Raw genomic sequence first — 22,794 nt, 5'->3', positions numbered from 1 at the left:
AAAAACAACGATTATGACAATTGTCACTTATCAAGGGTACATTTTCACTAAAATTTCATTTAAACATGTTAGCAATGCTTATTTTAGCCCATTTACATCAAAAAAATTCGAAAAACTTTAAAAACAACGATTATGACAATTGTTACTTATCAAGGGTACATTTTCACTAAAATTTTATTTAAACATGATAGCAATGCTTATTTTAGCCCATTTAAAAAATTCGAAAAACTTTAAAAACAACGATTATGACAATTGTCACTTATCAAAGATACATTTTCACCAAAATTTCATTTAAATATGTTAGCAATGCTTATTTTAGCCCATTTACATCAAAAAAATTCGAAAAACTTTAAAAATAACGATTATGACAATTGTTACTTATCTATGGTACATTTTCACTAAAATTTCATTTAAACATGTTAGCAATGCTTATTTTAGCCCATTTACATCAAAAAAATTCGAAAAACTTTAAAAACAACGATTATGACAATTGTTACTTATCTATGGTACATTTTCACTAAAATTTCATTTAATGTTAGCAATGCTTATTTTAGCCCATTTACATCAAAAAAATTCGAAAATCTTTAAAAACAACGATTATGACAATTGTCACTTATCAAGGGTACATTTTCACTGAAATTTTACATGTTAGCAATGCTTATTTTAGCCCATTTACATCAAAAAAATTCGAAAAACTTTAAAAACAACGATTATGACAATTGTTACTTATCTATGGTACATTTTCACTAAAATTTCATTTAAACATGTTAGCAATGCTTATTTTAGCCCATTTACATCAAAAAAATTCGAAAAACTTTAAAAACAACGATTATGACAATTGTCACTTATCAAGGGTACATTTTCACTAAAATTTTATTTAAACATGATAGCAATGCTTATTTTAGCCCATTTAAAAAATTCGAAAAACTTTAAAAACAACGATGATGACAATTGTCACTTATCAAAGATACATTTTCACCAAAATTTCATTTAAACATGTTAGCAATGCTTATTTTAGCCCATTTACATCAAAAAAATTCGAAAAACTTTAAAAATAACGATTATGACAATTGTTACTTATCTATGGTACATTTTCACTAAAATTTCATTTAAACATGTTAGCAATGCTTATTTTAGCCCATTTACATCAAAAAAATTCGAAAAACTTTAAAAACAACGATTATGACAATTGTTACTTATCTATGGTACATTTTCACTAAAATTTCATTTAATGTTAGCAATGCTTATTTTAGCCCATTTACATCAAAAAAATTCGAAAATCTTTAAAAACAACGATTATGACAATTGTCACTTATCAAGGGTACATTTTCACTGAAATTTTATTTAAACATATTAGCAATGCTTATTTTAGCCCATTTACATCAAAAAAATTCGAAAAACTTTAAAAACAACGATTATGACAATTGTCACTTATCAATAGTACATTTTCACTGAAATTTTATTTAAACATGTTAGCAATGCTTATTTTAGCCCATTTACATCAAAAAAATTCGAAAAACTTTAAAAACAACGATTATGACAATTGTTACTTATCTATGGTACATTTTCACTAAAATTTCATTTAAACATGTTAGCAATGCTTATTTTAGCCCATTTACATCAAAAAAATTCGAAAAACTTTAAAAACAACGATTATGACAATTGTCACTTATCAAGGGTACATTTTCACTAAAATTTCATTTAAACATATTAGCAATACTTTAGCCCATTTACATCAAAAAAATTCGAAAAACTTTAAAAACAACGATTATGACAATTGTCACTTATCAAGGGTACATTTTCACTAAAATTTCATTTAAACATATTAGCAATACTTATTTTAGCCCATTTACATCAAAAAAATTCGAAAAACTTTAAAAACAACGATTATGACAATTGTCACTTATCAAGGGTACATTTTCACTAAAATTTTATTTAAACATGTTAGCAATGCTTATTTTAGCCCATTTACATCAAAAAAATTCGAAAAACTTTAAAAACAACGATTATGACAATTGTTACTTATCTATGGTACATTTTCACTAAAATTTCATATAAACATGTTAGCAATGCTTATTTTAGCCCATTTACATCAAAAAAATTCGAAAAACTTTAAAAACAACGATTATGACAATTGTCCCTTATCAAGGGTACATTTTCACTAAAATTTCATTTAAACATATTAGCAATACTTATTTTAGCCCATTTACATCAAAAAAATTCGAAAAACTTTAAAAACAACGATTATGACAATTGTCACTTATCAAGGGTACATTTTCACTAAAATTTTATTTAAACATGTTAGCAATCCTTATTTTAGCCCATTTACGTCATAAAAATTCGAAAAACTTTAAAAACAACGATTATGACAATTGTCACTTATCTAGGGTACATCTTCACTAAATTTTATTTAAACATGTTAGCAATGCCTTTTTTAGCCCATTTACGTCAAAAAAATTCGAAAAACTTTAAAAACAACGATTATGACAATTGTCACTTATCTATGGTACATTTTCACTAAAATTTTATTTAAACATGTTAGCAATGCTTATTTTAGCCCATTTACATCAAAAAAATTAGAAAAACTTTAAAAACAACGATTATGACAATTGTCACTTATCTATGGTACATTTTCACCTAAATTTCATTTAAACATGTTAGCAATGCTTATTTTAGCCCATTTACATCAGAAAAATTCGAAAAACTTTAAAAACAACGATTATGACAATTGTCACTTAGCTATGGTACATCTTCACTAAAATTTTATTTAAACATGTTAGCCTTAGCAATACTTATTTTAACCCATTTATGCCAAAAAAATACGAAAAACTAAAACAACATATTCTTATTATAATTTTGTTCACATTAATCATTTCCCCAAAATTTAGCAATTTACCAGATTTTATAAAAAACAAAAAAATTGAGCAGACCCAACGAGCCGACTACTTGAGCCGACTAAGCGAGCCGACTACACGAGCTGACTACACGAGCCGACTACACGAGCCGACTAAGCGAGCCGACTAAGTGAGCCGACCAAGTGAGTCGGCTCATTCGGCTCCTTGATCGGCTTGAGTCGGAGCCGTTTTTTACGACTACGACTCGAGTCGCAAGTCGTAAGAACTCGACTTTTTAACAACACTAGATAAAATACATATTTATTTATTAAATGTTTCTCTAAAATTATTGATTGTGTAAAATTTGGAAAGAAATTTTTTTATGTATTTTAGAATATCTTAAACTTATCAAATTTATATAAAAATTTTTTTAAAACATATGGTAATATCCAGATTCGATACAAATTTGAAAAAAATAGTTTTAATCATTATCAATTTTTTTAATAAACGAAATATAAAGATACAAAATTTGATGGCTTTATATATAATATATTAATAATAATAACATAAAATTGGCTTATATTAACAAAAAATTATATTTAATCTTTAATGGCGAAAAATCGGATAAGTGGAAAAAAATTAATTTTTTTCAGTCTAAATTAATGATGTAAAATTGCCTGTGTAACGTATGAAAGTGATCTATGAGATTTTGATAAGGTTTTGATTTATATGGCCCCCAATGTTTTTAAAGAGATAAATCGAAAGTTAAAATTTTCATAACATAAATTTTAAATAATATATAATATAAAGACATTAATGGTATGAAACCTAGCTGTTTAATAGCTATAATCTCTGTTTTAGAATAAAATTTTAATAATATTTTGCAAGAGATATATTGTTTCATTTCAAGAGCTTATCCCTATTTTTTTAAGATTATTAAGTAGAATAATGAGAAATGTAAATTCAAGGAACATCATTAGAGTTAAGGATATAATAAAATTTCTCTTTTTAATAATATAAATTTAATTGCTTACGATTAAATAGTCGATAATTTATAATAATATACAAATAAATTGAATGTTACATGTGTAGTGGCTATTCTTGTTGGCTCGTATGTACATCTAAATTTTTTTTTTAAATTGTAAATCTGATTGTTTTGTTTTTTTTATGTAAATCGTTATAATATCTAAAAACCCGATGCCGCCTATCTATAGTCTGTATTTTATATATTTAGTCTGTATTCCATACCAAAAAATGCCTGGGATGATAAGGTTCAGATAAGTGATCTGCATCGGGCCTAATTTTTTAAGTCCGGTCCGGCCCAAAAAATTTTTTGAAAAAGTTTTGTCAGCCCTGCCCGAACCCGATTTTTTTTTTAAAAAATTTACCGGCCTGGCCCGATTTTATTTAAATATAGAAATTAATTTTATAATTACTCAAAATAAAAGACATATGTTATATGGCGTCTAGTTCTATAAATAAAATAAATATTTTTATTTTACATATAATTTTCAATATAAAATTGATAAATCTAAATATATTTTAAAAAATTTCTAAGGCCCGACCAGGCCCAAAGCCCATTTGGGCCGGACCGGGTCTACATTTGCAGATCTCTAGTTCAGATTATTGATTGATAGGCTCCAATCAATAATCATTAGTGTTATGACAATATATAAATATTACATAATTTATCATTTGTAATAATTGAAATTATAGCTTAGTAATATTGAGGAAGGGAAAAGATCCTTACTAACATTCTAATTTATATAATATAAAATTTATAAAATAATATTGTAAAACAAGTTTAAGTTAATTAAGTAGGTCATATACCAAAGACTCTAATCCCATTGCTACTCAGAGGCACCTTAATTTTTCCTTTTCAGATTTCCTATACAAGATATCTTCTTGATTGACATTAATTTATTGAAAACTTCTACATGACAGAAAGTTTACTAGAGGCAAATCCCCCTTTTCTATCCTACCCTCTAAAATTAGTACCCACCCTCTGTAAACATTGCAAAGAAGCAAAATTAAATAGCTGTGAGATTTTTATTATTTAAATGGCTCCCAATGTATTTGAAGCGATAAAAATAAAAATCTCATGAAATCATTTTTACACGGTAGGTATTAGCCGTGAGATTTTGATGATGTGGGAATTCGAAATCTCACGGAAATCACTTTCACATGTTACATCTAGTAGTGTCGGCCTGGCCAAAAATCCAGCCAGGTATGCTGGAATGATGGTAGTTATGCATATAAGTATACTCGCCTTATTATAAATCACATGGGAATTACTATTGGCTTAAAATTGCTATGATGATTATCAATGGACAAATATTTTTTAAAACACTATTGGTTAAATTTGATTGACGTTTTTTAAGGATTATTATAATAGATTATTAAATCGATTAGTTAAAAGATCAATATAAAAAATAAATTGATCTAATAATAATAAATATAACACTTTAAAAAATGAATCTGAAATATAACGGAAAAGTTAAATGTATGAACGAATAAAATTGTAATTCATGCTACTCAATGTCTTAATATATCAAATAATTTTATATGTAAATCCCATATGTCTAACATTCTCCTCTCTGTTTTCTTCTCTTAATTTTTTAAAATGTTCCTCGCTGTATTTGAAGTTAGCGGTTATCGTTAGAAGCATGGAAAACAACAAGAAAATAGACTTAGATATCGCTTTAGAAAATATCTTATTTAATTATTGCAACACCTGAATGCTACCACAAACATGATACCGAGTAAATTAATGTTTTCAAGAACAATTAAAACCAAATTTGACTTAATTAGACCCTTGGAAGAAAAATATAAGGAATTAAAAAGGAAGATAACGTCAAATAGAAGAATCGAGATAAACAAAGTTTTGTATAACACTTTCAAGGAAAACATTTGGGACAAATGAATGACAGATAAAGATGGGAATTTATCACACAAAATAAAAACTGGAAACAATGTTATAAGAAGACATTTAGACCGGTTAAAAATATGATCAACTAATATTATTCCACATAAGAGTATCACAACATTTGAAAAATATAAATTGTGGTTATAAAACTATTAATTTAATACCGAGTACACAAATTTTTAGAGGGGGAAGAAGTAATGATCAAAACCAAAATCATATTTAAGATAAAAATATGTAGTTCAAGTTCAAAGTCGTAATAGTCAAAGAAAAATTAGAAATAAAATATTACCTTAAAAATTTGACAATTTTGTAATGAATATAAAAGAAGATTTAAAAAACTTTAAAAAAATTAATTAATTTAAAATAAATTCCAACATAATAAAGACTATAATAATCAAAATATATATAACGTGAAAAAATATTATATATAAGAATTTTTTGGATTGAAAATTAATGGAAATCGACGAACGATAACGATCAAAGCTGATCAACAAACAATGACGAATAACAAGCCTGACAATCAATAAGACGATAGACCACGTACTAAACTAGGTGAAGCAATGATTTTTGTAGTGGAGCTAGGGAGCTAAAATAACAAAGAGATAAATGTTGTTAAATTCAAAAATAAAAATTATATTTTTTATCTTAAAACATATTTAAAAACTTATTTTTAAACTATTATTGATTTTATTCAAAAATTTATATTTTATTTTTATTATTCAAAAAGACTTATATTAACTTATATTTCATTTTAAATACTTTTACGTTAACATTCAAAAAACTTATGGAACAAAAGTACGGAATGATGGCTGGTGTTATGTATTTTATATATTGATTATTATGATGTTATTATCAGAATATATATGATTAATATTATTTGTATGAATCCTAGTGATATATATTTATGCATCTATTTTTATATTTTTCTTATGTTGTATATTTTTAGTTATTATTCAAATATATTGGATTATATAAACGCTATAATTTTTATAAATTTCAGTGATATTACATTTGAAAAAAAGGTTTCCCTTTTATCACATATGTTTCATTTATAAACTATAACTCATTACTACTCCTTATTTCATTTAATTTTAATTAATCCGCATCATACCTCCTCCAACGTGTTTATATAAATTTTTTCTATAAATATAAGAAATTATATATTTAATATATTTTTATGTACATTACAGCTGGAAATTAATTTTCTTTGTAAATTATAAGTTAAAATTTTTTAATAAATATATCTTATTTTAGGAGGTTTTAGTCAGTTTGTTTTTGAATACGGTTTTCGAAATTTTAATGAAGATATTTTGTATTTGTATTTATATTCAAATACCTTTACTTCAAATGCACTTGTATTTATATTTGAGTATTTTTTTAAAAATGCCCAACGCATTTGAACAAAAGCTCATCGTGTTGAGAAATATTGAGCGCTTTTTTCGTTACGTTATTTTCATATGATTTTTTTTTAATAAATTTTTTTTTAAAGTTTTCACATCACGATTATTTTGGCTTATTGATATTTATTTTATACATATATGCAATAAAACTAATTCAATCATTCAAATTATTTTCATTCACGATTCATTTTCAAGGTTTAGAAATAAACCAAAGAATTATTGAAATTATTATTTAAATTGCAATTAATTTTGTTTTTGTAAATTATTAGTATATTTCAGTATTAATTTAAGGAACAGGAAGTGTAAAATATTCCATTCCTCATAATTTAATTTAGGCTTTTATTGATATAAGATCTTTAAATCATTTTAGCTTAATAATATATTTTGAATATTGAATACAAAATTCACTTATTTACTCATTCCTCTCCTAATTTTTTAACTATTTGTGATTAAAATAATTTTGCCAGATATTTATTTTACATATACAATTAAATGCAATATAAATTAATAGGATAAATCAAGAAAGTTGACATAAAATATAAGTAACCATCTTAAAATCATTTGATATATAATGCATATGTTTTTTAAAGTAAATCAGAATGATTATCACAATGAACTAGCAACCAAAAAGTATCCTTAAACTTTCAATTCAAGCATTAGAAAATCTTAAACATTAACCTCAATATAATATGTGTATACCATACAAACTAATTTAAATATATTTATTATAGAAAATATATTCTTCTTCTTCTTCGTTTTATGGCGATTTCCAGGTTTACCCGGGTAGGCCAGTTTTCCTTCTGATTTTTCTTTTCCATTTTTGACGGTCCTGAGCATCAATATTTGTAAGATTCATGCTTCTCATATCCGCCGCTATCACATTTGTCCACGTCATCTTGGGTCTTCCTCTAGGTCTTGATCCTCCTACTTCCATCATTGTGCATCTCTTTACCCAGTCATCTTTTGTCATACGTTCCACATGCCCAAACCATCTTAGTCTATTTCGTCGCATTACCATTCCAATCATTTCTATACCTAATCTTGCTCGCAATTCCTTGCTAGTTTTTCTTCCTCTCAGAGATACCCCACACATCCATCTAATCATCCTCATCTCTGTTCTTTCTAATTTGGCTTCGTGAGTCGCTTTCATTGCTCATGTTTCGCCGCCATAAACTAAACAACTCCAAACACAACTTACGTAAACTTTCCCCTTTAACTTCAGAGAGACTTTTTTTATTTGTAAGAATAGACGACATCTCTCTGAACTTCTTCCAAGCTTGTCTGATCCTTGCAACAACGGCAGAATCTACACCACCATCTACGTTTAGCATATCACCTTAATAACAAAATTTATCCACTTTTTATAGGGTTAACCCATTGCCAATATCTAGACCACCATTTTCTAGGTTATCATTATTATGTATCACTTTCATGCATGTTCTACAAATAAAGGTCATTCTTTTTAACATCAAACTTCCATTTTTCCCGCTACATCTATTATGTACCCATTTCTGGCATCTGATGCATTGGATAGAATTTCTAGAAACTCCTTTCCCACATACACCCAAGGCCACTTACCGGAATCATCCATCTTTAGATTTTCCCCACCAATCATCACCTTTTTCTTTGATGCATTCATTTTCAGGCCCTTTGCTTCCATAGTCATCTTCCATTTACTAATTTTATCCCTCAATTCTTCCTCACTGTTTGCCTTTAATACAAGGTCATCTGCATATAATAGCTCCCAGGGAAGTCCTTCACGCATTTCTCTAGCCACCACATCCATTACTAAGATAAATAATAATGGACTCAGCAGATGAAGTCCTACCTTCACCTCAAAGCTGTCACTATCACCATAATCCGTCCTACTGTTGTTTGTGGTCCAACATACATTGCCATCACTGCGATAACCAACCATTCCTCCACACCTGATTTTCTCAAGGCCCATCTAGTAACCTCACGCGGCACATTATCAAATGCTTTTTCCAAATCAACAAACGCATAATAGAGTTTCTTTTCCTTCGCAACATACTTCTCCTGCATTTGTCTCACCACAAAAATAGCATCTGTCGTGCCTTTTCCCGATGTAAAACCAAACTGCATTTCATCAATTTTAATTTGTTCCCTTATCCGCTTCTCTAACACTCTCTCAAATACTTTTATTGCATGTTCCAAGAGTATATAGCTCTGTAAGACCCGCAATCTAAAGGATCACCTTTCCCCTTGTATACTGGGATAATTATACTTCTTCGCCAGTCCTCGGGAATAGTTCCTTCTGTGACAATTTGATTGGCTAAATTTATTAACCATCCAATCCCTAAATCGTCAGAACCTTTAAACATCTCTGATACCACCATCGTTAAACCCGATGCCTTCCCTTTTTTCATCTTTATCACTGCTCTCTTTATCTCGACCTTGCCAGATTTACACCCTGAACCTTCTATCTTTGCACAACTAACATTATTATCCCATTCATTTTCTTCATTCAAAAGTCCTTTCATGTAAATCTTCCAGGTGTTCTTAATACCACTACTATCAATCACCATTTTCCTTCCATATTTTCAAACACTTTACACCTATCACATCCTGCCTCTTTTTTGACATCTGCTTTGCCATTCGAACCCTATTTCCAATTCCATCAGCGCATTCAGTGGCGTAGCTAGAAATTTTCCTTAGAGGGGGTCCAAACATATAAAAATCTACTAGGTGGAGTTTATATTTTAAAAAATGTCTAGTTCTTAATCTCATCCCAGACTCCTCTTTAACAGGCCTTCGGCCCTTTGCCCGGCCTTCGGCTGGGTTTATCATACAAATCATAACCATATCGATAACATATAGTAAATATATTTTTTTAAATGCATCAATAATTTGTTTTATAATTTATTAGATTATTCTCAATCTTTATAATAATACTATCCAGAATAATTTTAATAGTAATATAAAATCCTTCCACAAACATCAAAACCAGAAAAATAAAAATATTATTGGTATTTATTTGATATAAAGTACCACTTATAAGTCTTTTGAACGTATAATCTAAAAATAAATTTTTGCTCTGAGAGGAGTCCAAACCCGAAAACCACCCCCGTAGCTATGCCACTGAGCGCATTCCATTTATTTAACAAACTCGTGTCTTTTTTCTTTTTGAGCCTTCGCTATTAATTTCTTAGCATTTCTTTTAGCCATCTTGTAAATATCGTTATAACTATTTTCTTTGATATTATGACATACTTTGAAACACCTCCGTTTCTCATCCACAGCTTTTGCTACCTCCGGGTTCCACCACCGAGTCTCCTTATGTCTAGCCGGCCCATTTGTCTATCCACATACCTCCTCACTTGTCATCACCCAGGCTTTCTTCATGGCTTCCCACTTGTCATTTACCCCAGATGCTTGTGTAACCTCCGCCTCCCTAATCGCCAATGTCATATTGAATTGACGTCTAGCAATCTCCTCCTTCAATTTCCAAACCTTCAGCCTTGGCACAAACTTTCTTTTAGTGACCCTGGCACCTTTAAAGTGAGATCCCTTACAACTAGTCGATGCTGATTTATACATTCCTCTCCCGGTATCACTTTCACATTTTTTACTATACATTAATCACATCTCCTTAATAACAAGTAATCCACTGCACTTTTGGTACTACCCGACTTATAAGTCACCAGCTTCTCTGATTCTTTCTTAAACATTGTATTACAGACAATCATATCCATAGCATCACTAAATTCTAAAATCCTCTCTCCTTCCAAATTTCTCATTCCGTAACTGAACCCTACATGTACACCTTCATAACCCTCATTACTCGCTCCCAAATGTCCATTCAGATCACCAGCCAGGATAATCCCCTCTTCATTAGCCAGTCTCGATATCATCCCCAATAGACTGTCCCAAAATATATCTTTCTCTTCTTCACTTCTTCCAACCTGAGGAACATATGCCGAGATAATATTATATAGCTTTCTACCAAAAATTATCTTGATAACCATTATCTGGTTATCTAGCCTTCTCACGTCGACTACTTTGTCTACCAATTTCTCCGCAACCAATACCCCAACTCCAGTCTTACCATCATTACTTTCTTGCCAAAAGAATTTATACTTTTAGCTAGTCTTACCAATCATTCTTGTCCTATTTTCTTATCATCTAGTCTCCTGTATGCAGCAGGCATCTATATGTCTTCTCATCAATACATCGATGACTTCTCCCGCTCTTCCCGTCATACTCTCAACATATGTCGCGACCCTAGCTCGATCCCCCGTAAACTGGTTTCTCCACTTATTTTCAGGTCATTTATGGCCGTCATAAGTTTCATTTTCATGAATCGTGGTTCCATCAGGTTTCCCATCTTTCTTTTTGTCGTAGGCGGATGAGGAGGCCCACGGGGTACTTTGGGCTGTACCCCGCGTATGCTTTGTTGTAGCCATAGGGAAATTTTGTAGCGAGGTTTTTACAATCGGATGACCTTCCTGACATCAACCTCTTTAAGTGGTTTTTAAACCCCATCGAGGAGACTGTGATTCTATTCCTAGACCCAGATTACAGTGAACCTTTTAGACCTCCATTAGCCGCCAAAAGACGTTGCCAGTCTCCCGCCACGACGAGGCTGAAGGTAGGATTTTGGGAGAGTTATAGAAAATATATAAAATATAATAATAAATTTATTCAACAATATAAAATGTATATGAAAATATAATGCATATACAAATAAAGGTAAAAATCTATAAAAAGAGTTGACAAAAATATTATAAAAAAATAGTTATGTTTATTATATAAAAGATTAGCTAATATCATATTTTTTTTTATTTTATACTTTCTCTTCTAGCCAAAGCTGTAGGTTGGACATGAATCTTTGATCCCTTTCGAAAATAAGTTTTTTTATCTAAAAAATAAGGTTGAAATTGAGTTTTAGTTTTAAAATTTTTTAAATCATTTTTTAATTTATGATAAAATGATTTTGTTCCTTTTAATAAAATTGATTTATTGAATATATCCTTGGATAAATCTTCAGCATCCTCTGATGTCATTAATTCTATTTCAGTAATTATATTATCATCATTATTATTTATTGGAAAATGTTTTAATTTGATGGAAGCTATTCGAATCTTCATTATTATGATTGTTTTCAATAAATCAGAAAGTTTAAAATCATCTGCAATATTTTTTAAGGGTAGATAAAATGAGGGACTTGTGCAACATTCGCCTAAAGCTAAGGGAAATTCTATTACTGTCTTGGGTAGTAATTGGAAGTAGAGATCTGCAAAGTTAGGCCCGGCACGAACGGGCTTCGGACGGGCTCGGGCCTAATTCTATTTAAAATAATCGGGTTCGGGCCGGGCTTAATATTTTTAAAAAAATTTCTGGCCGGGTCGGGTCGGATTTTGGAAATATATCTATATTTATCAATTTTATATTGAATTTTTTATGTAAAATAAAAAATTTTGATTTAATTTATTGAAACTAAACGCTACATAAAATATGTCTTTTATTTTAAGTAATTATAAAAATTAATTTCTATATTTAAATAAATTCAGGCCTGGCCGGACCGGTAAATTTTTTAAAAATAATTTCAAATTCGGGCCAGGCCGGCTAACTTTTAAAAAAAATTGGGTTCGGGCCGTGCGAGCCAGGCTTGAATAATTAGGCCCGATGCAGATCACTAATTGGAAGCGCATTTACAAAAGTTTCTTTGAATTCTTTCATGGTTTATACCTAAATAAAAATATTTATCAAATATATTAACAACATATTAACCTGATGCTGGCATAGTGCACAATTTGAACCCTTGGTACAATTGCACATTCCCAATTTAACGTGGACATGATATGTGTAATCTTTAGTAATTTTGTGATACACATTATTTGGTAATTTTTTAACATCATCATGGGAAAAATTTAATTTTTGGCTGAAATAAAAGATATCACTTTGTTTATAATTTCTACCAATGTGTTGTAGAATCTTATATTATAAATATGGTTCAAAAATGTTAATGATGGTTTCTGTGAGAGAGCTTTTGAGCATAAACTAACTAAAAACATTAGGTTCTATATAATATAATAACCCATAAAATATACCGATCTAAATATTTCTATAATGGTAAATAGTTAAGATTTCATATTTGTGGTCAGCTCTGAAGGAAATGAAACTGGCAGAGTAAATAAATATTTTGCTAGTCTCTCAGTTGAATTTATAGAGGAATTAAATCTAAGTTCCATTTTTTTATCCAATCTAATCTAATGGTTAGATAGTGATATCTTTTAACATCTACCAATGACATTCCCATGTCAAAATAATTTTCAAAGAGTCTTGGTCTTATAAAAATTATATTAAATATGATATTTATTGTTTACCTTAGTATGAACTTAATCATTTTATATCATAGGCGTTGCCGGGGGGGGGGGCAAAGGGAAATCCCCCCCCCCTCTTCAGAAATTTATCACTTTTTGTAAATATCATTTTTAGCTAATAAAAAATATCCCCTTAGTACTCCCCCCCCCTCTCTGACCCTTAAATATGTATGCATATATCTTAAATAATAATTTAAAAGAAAGAATGTAAAAGTTGATATTTTTTTATAAAACTATTCATCATAATTTATAGATTTTTGGGAAAATAAATTTATAAATATGTAAAATGATCCAAAAATGTTTTTTAATAAATGGAATATAAGCCAAAGATAAGTCTTAAGACAGAAGTGAAATGTATTATAATTATTAATAATAGATCCATAAAATTACTAAATAATATAATATATCAAATATAATTTTTTATAAAGTGAGTAATTTTAATTTATTTATCTTAATAAAAGTAAAATATAATTATAAAATTATTGATAAAATTAAATCATAAATTAAAAAAATATTAAAGCATAATACAAACAGTGGAATATTATTATAACAACCCATAATTCAATAATAATAAGAATAAGAATACGACTCAACTTTATTTATTAAAAAACACTCACAACAATCTCTATACATTAACAAAAGAAATATACAAATCATAAATCATAATTATCTAATCTTCATTTCCCAAAGCATTCTTAGTTCCTCGCTGACATCTTCTCGAATTAATCCAAACTCTTCATCCCAAAATGGACAACAAAAGAATCCTTCCCATCAACCCATCATGTGATCATCATCTCCCCTTCTTCCCCCAAGGAAAACTTAATTCCCCTGTCAGAAAATAACTCACATTTGATGTATTATAATAAATTTATTTCTTCTTTTTTTCAACAGTTTCAACAATTATATGTCGTAGATTTACAGTATATCTAATTATCAAATGACAATTAAGTAATTTTTACCAATATAGCGAATTATATATTTTACAGAAAACTATAAAATATTGATAAGGACATCAGAAAATATCTTTTAAAGATGTTGTGGGATGAATAATATGAAGATTAAATTTAAATCTCATTTTTGCTAAAATAAATAGATGGCGTTAAATAATTAAATGCAAATTGTTGCTATATTTAATATCAAGAGCATTGATTAGTAAAATTTGTTAAATTATTAACTGTAAAATTGTAAAAGTGGAATTTATTGTATTTTATAACTAACTATATAATAGAGTAAAATCAACTATATGTCTACTTACTTTTTATAAATAAATTTCTTATAATTGTTTGGAATAAATTATTACTATCACCTTTTTTTAAATTTTTTTAGATGTGATGGTATATCCAAGAAATATGTAAATCAATTCTAAAAATTGAAAATTTATATATGATATGATATTAATTCTGCTAGATTTAATCAACTTACTCCATAAAATAATATTTTTACAAATATGTGATTTCAACACACCCAATTATAAGCTTGAAAAAAATAAATGTATAATATTACTTTTTTAAACTTTTACGAGTGTTGTATACAATAAACGATGAGCTTGTGGCTTCTTCCATATCATGAATAAAGTTTTTCACTTTTTCTGAACTTATATTGAATGTTCTTAGAAGTATCTGACCCTGCATTTTATTTTGGACAACAATATTATATTTCTTCATTTCATTAGACTTTCGAGTTTAATAGTTCCTATAAAATAAAAGTATAATTTTATAAAAAATAGAAATAAATTACTTCATTTTGTGTGAACTCACTTGATTGCATTTTGGTTGAATGATCGAATTAGTTTATTTGCATATTATTTGCATAAAATAAATATCAATAAGCCAAAATAATTGTGATGTGAAACCCTATAAGCTTTAATTAAAAATTATTACTTTGCATTATTTTAAAATTTGCTAGAAGTTATCCTTAAGAATTTAATTTCCATTTTTGCATCTGATGAATTCGTAAATTTATCAAATAATTTATATTTATACTAAAAAAATTCTTTAAAATATAGGAAAAATTGGGCTGAGCAACAAGAAGCAGAAGATAGTATTATATATACATACATATTAAATTTTATTATTTTTTATTTAGATCTTAAAGATAGAAACATATCAATCGAACAAAAAGATGATATTAAAACAGTAACTGAGATTGTCACTAATCCAGATGGGCAAAAAATTAAAGTTATTTAATCTATTTATAACTTAATCATTATTTTGTTATTAGGTAGTAAAAAGGTATAAAATTGAAGTGAGGAAAGTTCCAAAATCTGTCATCAAAAGAAAAGTAATTTATTATTAAAACTTTTTTATCATACCCTTTTAAAATATTGATTAATTTAAACATTATATCTTAATTTTATGTATATGCCAAAAAATTAAAACATTTATATTTTTATTAAATATTTGCATAAATCAAGGCTTGGAAAAAATTTGGCAATGTTGCTGATAAAAATACCCAAGCACTCCATGATCACCAAAAATTGTGTGAAGAGACGAAATTGGAATTAATTAATTCAAATAAGGTATTTTTTTAATTAAAATCCTTTATATAATTTTGTGTGAATATTTAACATTACTATTTATAAATTCTCATTTGTTAAAAAAAGATTTGACTCTAACCTAATTAACAATAAGAGTTATATTTATATTATTAATTTCATAAGCTTAAAAAAAACTTTCCTTAGTGAAATTTTAAAGTAAGGATACTAAATTATGACGTGAAATAAGATAATTTTTAAGATTATAGATAAATATTTTGGAAAATATAATTTATAAAATAACATTTTATTTTTCCAATCTAATCAAAAACAGACTGAAAAAAGCATACAAGAAGAACCAGTTTTTAAATCATATGGTGTGAAGTGTAGGGTGTGCCAAGGGGATCATTTTACCCATAGTTGTGATAAAGGTAAAAAAAAGAATTATACTTCCAAATTGAGGCTTTTAACATTTTTTATTTTAAATAATATATTGAATTGTGTCATGCAAATTGATAAACTTTTTTTTGCTTTTTATACAAAATATAAACACTCCATTTGAAAGCACTATTATAACCAATACCAAATTTGAATTTTCTAATAATTTTACTTTGTTTCTAACTAAAAAAATTTCTTTATCTGATATTTCTTGTTTTTTATTATTTTTCTCTATTAATAAATATACAATTTACTATATTTAATTTATATTGGTGATTCATGAGTTTCAATTTGACCTACTCAGGTTTTTTATAATTTTTACTGAGTTTGCCTACATTATAATTAAAAAAAAATTTTTAGCCTCCAATTCCAGACAGCAGTTGAGATACATGACTCTTGAGGTCAAAAAAATTAGGCATTTTGGACAAAATGTTTTTCCTTTAATTTTGGATGTAATTGATCTAGAAGCATCATTTAAATTTTAGATAAGCCTAATGGTAGGCCTTTAAAGTTATATCATGTTAAATATTGTCTAAAAAATCTAAATGTCAAAAAAACGGAAATGATTATAAAATCAAATTGGCATTTTTTTATATATTAGATATAGAATTATTAATAAATTTGCAAAATTTCAAGTTTGGCCAAGCTCAGGTTTGGGAGATATGGCATTTTAATCATTAGTAAATTCTAAAAATTCATAATAAACATTTGATAAATCATAATCTTTCAAATATTTTATATATTTAAATAAATAAGTAATTAAGATAGGGGAGGGGGTATTGTTAATTTATGTAATATTTAATTCGTTCCTAAAATTCACACAATTTGGATAAACATATACATTAGGCCTAAGAAGTTTACCTCCTCGGATAATTAACCTAAATAAATCTTTGATAAAATTTGATTATCTGATGTCAAAAATTAAGAAATATTTTTTGAAAATTGTTTCAGAAGATAATTTTAATATTAACAATGAACGTGAAATCATTAAGTGATTGAAAAATAAATTTTAAACAACACATTATCAAAATAAAAAAATCCAGATATTGATTGTTTTACCAAATTCTTGGACCCTAAAAACACGAATAATAAAATTTTCTAAGACTGAATCCATGGCAAGAATAGCAAAAAAAATTGATCAAGGAAAAGAGTGTTTTCTTCAATCCAAATATTATAAAGGCCAATGTGTTTTTTGAGACTATATTATAGATATTATTGGAAAATTTAAATTCCGATTAAAAAAGTTGTATGATTAGTAAAACCATCTTATATCAATAAAGGTTAAAAGAGAAAACCAAGTGAAGAAAATATTCATTTTATGTTATCCAAGGAATTATATTCTAATTTTAAAGAAACCTATAATGATATAAAAGTGGCTTTAATAAATTTGCAGATATAAGACCAATTTTTTTTAAAACTAAAATTATTGGTTTTCTAAAATCAAAATTTTAAAATTTACGAAAAATGTTTTTTTTACGATAATTTAGTAATCAATATATGAATAAAATTCATAATTTAAGTTAGCAGGAATTTTATTTAGGAATCAAAATAGAATAAATTTTTTTGTAACAGCCCATGGCACATTACCAAAAAGAAAAAAAATAACCACCCCCCCCCCTTCCAAACAAACTTTTATAGATCATAAACAACTACTCTTTTAAATATTAAACATAAAATATTTGATAGCTTTTGACTTATATTACAATTATTGATAAATATTAAATATTTATTAATAATGTTTGTAATAGACTAATAACTAAATTGCCATATCTTCTAGACTTGAACTTTTCCCAACTTGATAATTTGCTCATTTGTTCATTAAATCTATACATAAAAAAAAATTTGAGAGAAAAAAAATGTCTATTTGATTTTATATGAATATTTCCAGTTTTTGACATTTAAAATTTTTTTAACATATAATTTTAAAGGCCTATCATTAGGCTATATAAGGATTTAAATGATGCTTCTAGTTCAATAATATTCAAATATAATAATTAAATAAATCTCAGCCACTGTTTGGAGTTGAGTTGGGAGCTAAAATTTTACCTTTTTCTTACTTGTAATATACATAAACTTATAAAAAAATTAGATAAATAGGAGGGGGTAGGATTGAAAATCTTGTTGATTTGTCAAGGAATATATCATATGTATATTAATATCCTTTTGATATACTTCTTATCACCAAAAAAGCTCTAATAGATTCCACTGGTCTTGAGAAGCGCATCATATTGCCTGTGGATGAACGAGGTAACTTTGGTCTTAACACCTTCTCACAGGATAGACCAGATGGCCAAGAAAACGAAAATAATAGTCAATCAGGGGGTAAGTATATACCCCCCAATCTTAGGAAAAATGCAGCTGGTCAGCCAATGGCAATGTTAAATGGTGGTGGTTCACTAGATTACAACCAGCAAAGACTTCGAGGTATTTAAATTTTTTGCTTTTTTAATTTACAAATATCAATTTTACAGTGTAAAAGCTATATTTTTATATTGTTTGTCAACCTTTATTTTATATCTCTTATCTTTTTAACATTTTTTAAAACTCGTATTTTATTAATTTTTTATTTAATTTGTTTAAAGGTTGGTAGAGTATTATTTAATATTAACAAAAGACTGTCTTCCTCTAAGTATCATTAAAAATATTTTTTTTAGACTATCACCCATTTCAAAAGTTATAGAATGGATTCTCTAGCGTTTTATCCTTAAGTTTAAAATATTTTAGAATTTATATCTTATTTAACAGTGTTGCTGCATTGCATTTATAATTATAGCCTAATTATCTTGATGTAAATCCATAGGATGAAGTTAAAACGCTAAAAAATGCAGGCAAAGCAGAATTTTTATTAATTATTAATAAATAATTTATTTTTGTCAATAAAATACAAATATTGACTCAAAATTTCTCGCCTTGACTCAAAAACTATAATCTAGCGTCAGAAACGGAAGGAAATAAAGAGAAAGAGTATTCAAATTATTTTAGTGTTCTATTCTAAAATTAAAAAAAATATGAAAATGTTAAGAATACATTTTTAAAAATATCCGTAATAAAAAAATTTAGATGAATGCACTATCAAAGTGACGAATCTACCCATTTTATGCGATGAAAAGGATTTGGGCGATCTATTCACCCCTCTGGGTCCAATTGCGAAAACTGCTTTAATAAAGGATAGGATAAACAAAATATCCAAAGTAATTTATTTAGAATAAATCGGAATTTCATTTTTTTACAAACCACAAGATCAACTATACGAGAGTTTAGAACCTTAACTATAATAAGTTTCGGTTCTGAATATTAAAAAAAAGTGGTTCGTGCTTTGGTTCCCCAAAATTTTGTAAAGTAGGTTCCTGTTCCTCAATTTGACTTGTCCTAGGGGTTCAATCTCTTATTCTAACTTAAAATTTTTAATTCTTCTAATAATTTACTCAAAAATGACTAAATGGTTAACTTAAATTGACCATAAATAATAACTAATAATAACTGAACCATATTTCAACTCTTTGATTATAATTTTTTAATAAATTTGATTTGTAAAAAAACGGAAATATCAACTACTCTAACGTAAACTATTTATTCAATCACACCATTTTTATAAATCGCTTTTTTCACCAATATTAAATATTAGTAGTGGATATGCATCAATATTGCCTAATTTTGAAAAAAAATTGAATTGTCTATTTTTCAATAACTATTTTTATCTTAAATTTATATTTTTTTTATAATTGTAAATGAATTGTATTTTAATTTTTTTTATAAATTATTCAGATAATTTACTAATTATTATAACGAATCTAAGAATTAATTTTAATATAATTGATTTTATTCAGATAATGAAATTACTATGAAAAAATGCCTTATATATCAATTATAGAGAAATCAAGAAATAATGATGTGTGATTTGCAAAACCTAATCTATCACATGTTATTATTTTTTAATTAACACCTCAAATAAAATTATTATTTTCAGAGAAATGTAGAACTGTCCATAATTGTCTCATTACACGCCTATCACTTATGTATGTTTCATTTTCTAAAATGGCCATAGGTGATAAATTATTTGTAATAATCTTACGTCTTTATTCATCCCAGTTTTTTGTCACTTAATTTTTACCTCGGGTTCAAGAAATTAAGAAGTCAGCCCTGGTTTCACTTACAGGTCTTTTCGTTGGTAATTAATTAGAGATTTGATATGATTCTTTATACCTCCCTCCCCTTAGCCTTTTCATTTGATAATTTATTCTTCAGGCTTCACATGAAAATAATCATTTTTAGGTGTAAAATTACATTAAAAATTTTATTTTATCGCTACAGGGAATAGCCTACATAACCTACAAAAACAAGGAGTCTGCCAGGAAAGCCATCAGCATGCTAAATTCTCACAGATATTATAATATGATTCTTAACGTGGAATGGGCAAAGTATGAATTATTAAATGAGTCTTATAAGAAAAAAAAGGATAATTGAAAGAAAGGATAAGAATATATATATAAGTGGAAAACTCAGTTTAAACATGTTAGTAATATTAAGAATTGGCATTTTAATTAGCCAAGTATTCTGGTCAATTTGAAAAGTATCCTTCAAAGCTTGTAGATTGTGCGTTATAGATAAACCTAGGTAGAATGTTCTATAACTTTTCTGCATTTTTTAATTTTTTAATGCAATCCCTTTTTTTCATAAATACATATAAGGAAAATTACTTGAAGAACCATAGCTGAATAACCAACTTGTCGCGCCGAATGCATAATGATTTTATAAATAGTATTTTTTTCAAAATGTCTAATTTACGGATACTTACTACCTACTTTTAATCTTGTTTAATTATATAACGTTACGAGATCTTTTTTTTAAAATAAATTATAAAGCTTAAAAATTTATATTGATAAAATGAAACATTTCTATTTATAAAAATATTGAAATACTATGGTTTCTTTTCGTTATAATTTATTCTTAAAAAATGTTTAATCCTTTTTGTGTAAGTATTTTCTTTTTTCATATGTATAATAAGCAAAATTTGGAAGTTGAAATTAAAAAAAACGCTTCCTGTTTTAAATATTTCTAAAAAGGTTTTTTTCCTGTTTCCTTATTTGACACTTTTTTGAGGATTTCAGGCAGGAGCCCACTCTACCCATTGTCTATAAGACTTCGGTTTGGTTACGGTTTTAGAAAAATTATAAAGCATATTTTATTTTATAATATTTTATCAAATTTTTCCTAAATACATATTTCTCTCATTTTGAATATTTTTATTATATATAATATAATTAATAAAATATATTGTGTAAATAACAGGGATATGAACTCGGACCCTGAACTCTGGTATTTTGACTGAACTCAATCCTGTACCTTTTTAAAAGTGGAAGGTTTAAGGGTTCTAGGTGTCAAAGAATATTTAAAATGAAAAAAAAATTTCTTTAAATACATGAAAATTAAATTTTTTTTCTTTTCCCATTTTTCAAAATTTTATGGGCTTTATACTTCCATTTTATGGGTATCTTGTTTTTAATTTATATCAATTTTACAAAGTGAATTTTGCAGTATAGGTAATAATATTCTATTATTAATTTATTAATAATTATTGTTATCAATTTTAGAAAGTGAAATATTGGGAATTTTATAGCAGGCCCATAATCAAGCACCCTCCTCTCCCATCGTAAATTTATCTGCTCTCGTAAATATCATTTTAAGCTAAAGTGAAAACTCAAAATTATTTTTATAAAAATCTAATATGATCAAAGTCCTAAAGATCTCCAATAAAATTTATGGGGGAAAACCATAGTGCCCCCCCTCCAACAAAATCCTGGATAGCCTATGTTTTATAGTGTAGGTAATAATATAGATTAAGTAAAACATTTAAATTATAAATTAATTTTTACTTGTAAGCAAAATTCGGATTGATATTAAATAATATTTTTATTTTCAAATGAATAAAAATAAGAATATTTTTAAAATTGAACGAGCATATACCACGAAAGCTTTCGTCAGAATGGAACACTTTCAAAGTTCGCCAAAAATAAAAGAAACGCCGTTCAACATTTTTTTCAAAAAAAAATTAATATCATTCATGAGCACGTTCATTATGAACACATTCTTTCACAACATTACTAATTAGGTTCAAATACTATCAATTAAAAATGGGAAAGGAGGGTAAGTAAAAGTTATAAAATTGCAGGAAACTCCTTAAAATTATAACCAGCTTAAGAAATAATTTTGGGAAAAATTAGTTTAACACTGACAAATAGTTTGCTCATTTTAGCATTTACAATTTTCTTGCTCAAGTTTTTATAAAGATGTCAAATTAGATTTAGACCAATTTTTTATAACAGTAAAAATACATAAATTGATTTTCATTTTTCTAAATTAATTTTTTGATAAACGCATA

At 27.1% G+C, this 22,794-nt stretch overlaps 2 protein-coding genes across 2 annotated transcripts; one reads left to right on the top strand and one right to left on the bottom strand.

Annotated features, from left to right (window-relative positions):
- Positions 1–10,756: 10,756 nt before the first annotated feature.
- LOC135926911 (uncharacterized) lies at positions 10,757–11,146 on the bottom strand. The gene has a single exon (XM_065462844.1). It carries the CDS (start codon positions 11,144–11,146, stop codon positions 10,757–10,759), a length of 390 nt encoding a protein of 129 aa, XP_065318916.1.
- A 4,233-nt stretch (positions 11,147–15,379) lies between these two features.
- On the top strand, positions 15,380–21,614 carry LOC135926208 (eukaryotic translation initiation factor 3 subunit G-like). The gene is made up of 10 exons (XM_065461978.1): positions 15,380–15,456; positions 15,510–15,544; positions 15,590–15,681; positions 15,725–15,784; positions 15,918–16,022; positions 16,312–16,408; positions 18,606–18,839; positions 19,476–19,606; positions 20,727–20,833; positions 21,104–21,614. Exons 1-10 carry the CDS (start codon positions 15,449–15,451, stop codon positions 21,114–21,116), a joined length of 882 nt encoding a protein of 293 aa, XP_065318050.1. The 5' UTR covers positions 15,380–15,448; the 3' UTR covers positions 21,117–21,614.
- The last annotated feature ends 1,180 nt before the right edge of the window (positions 21,615–22,794 follow it).

The sequence above is a fragment of the Gordionus sp. m RMFG-2023 genome, chromosome 3 (genome assembly GCF_954871325.1).
Source record: "Gordionus sp. m RMFG-2023 chromosome 3, tfGorSpeb1-WG-v2, whole genome shotgun sequence".
Lineage (NCBI taxonomy): Eukaryota > Metazoa > Nematomorpha > Gordioida > Chordodea > Parachordodidae > Gordionus > Gordionus sp. m RMFG-2023.
Note: the sequence above shows the minus strand (reverse complement) of the source record. Positions and strands in the feature narration are given on the sequence as shown.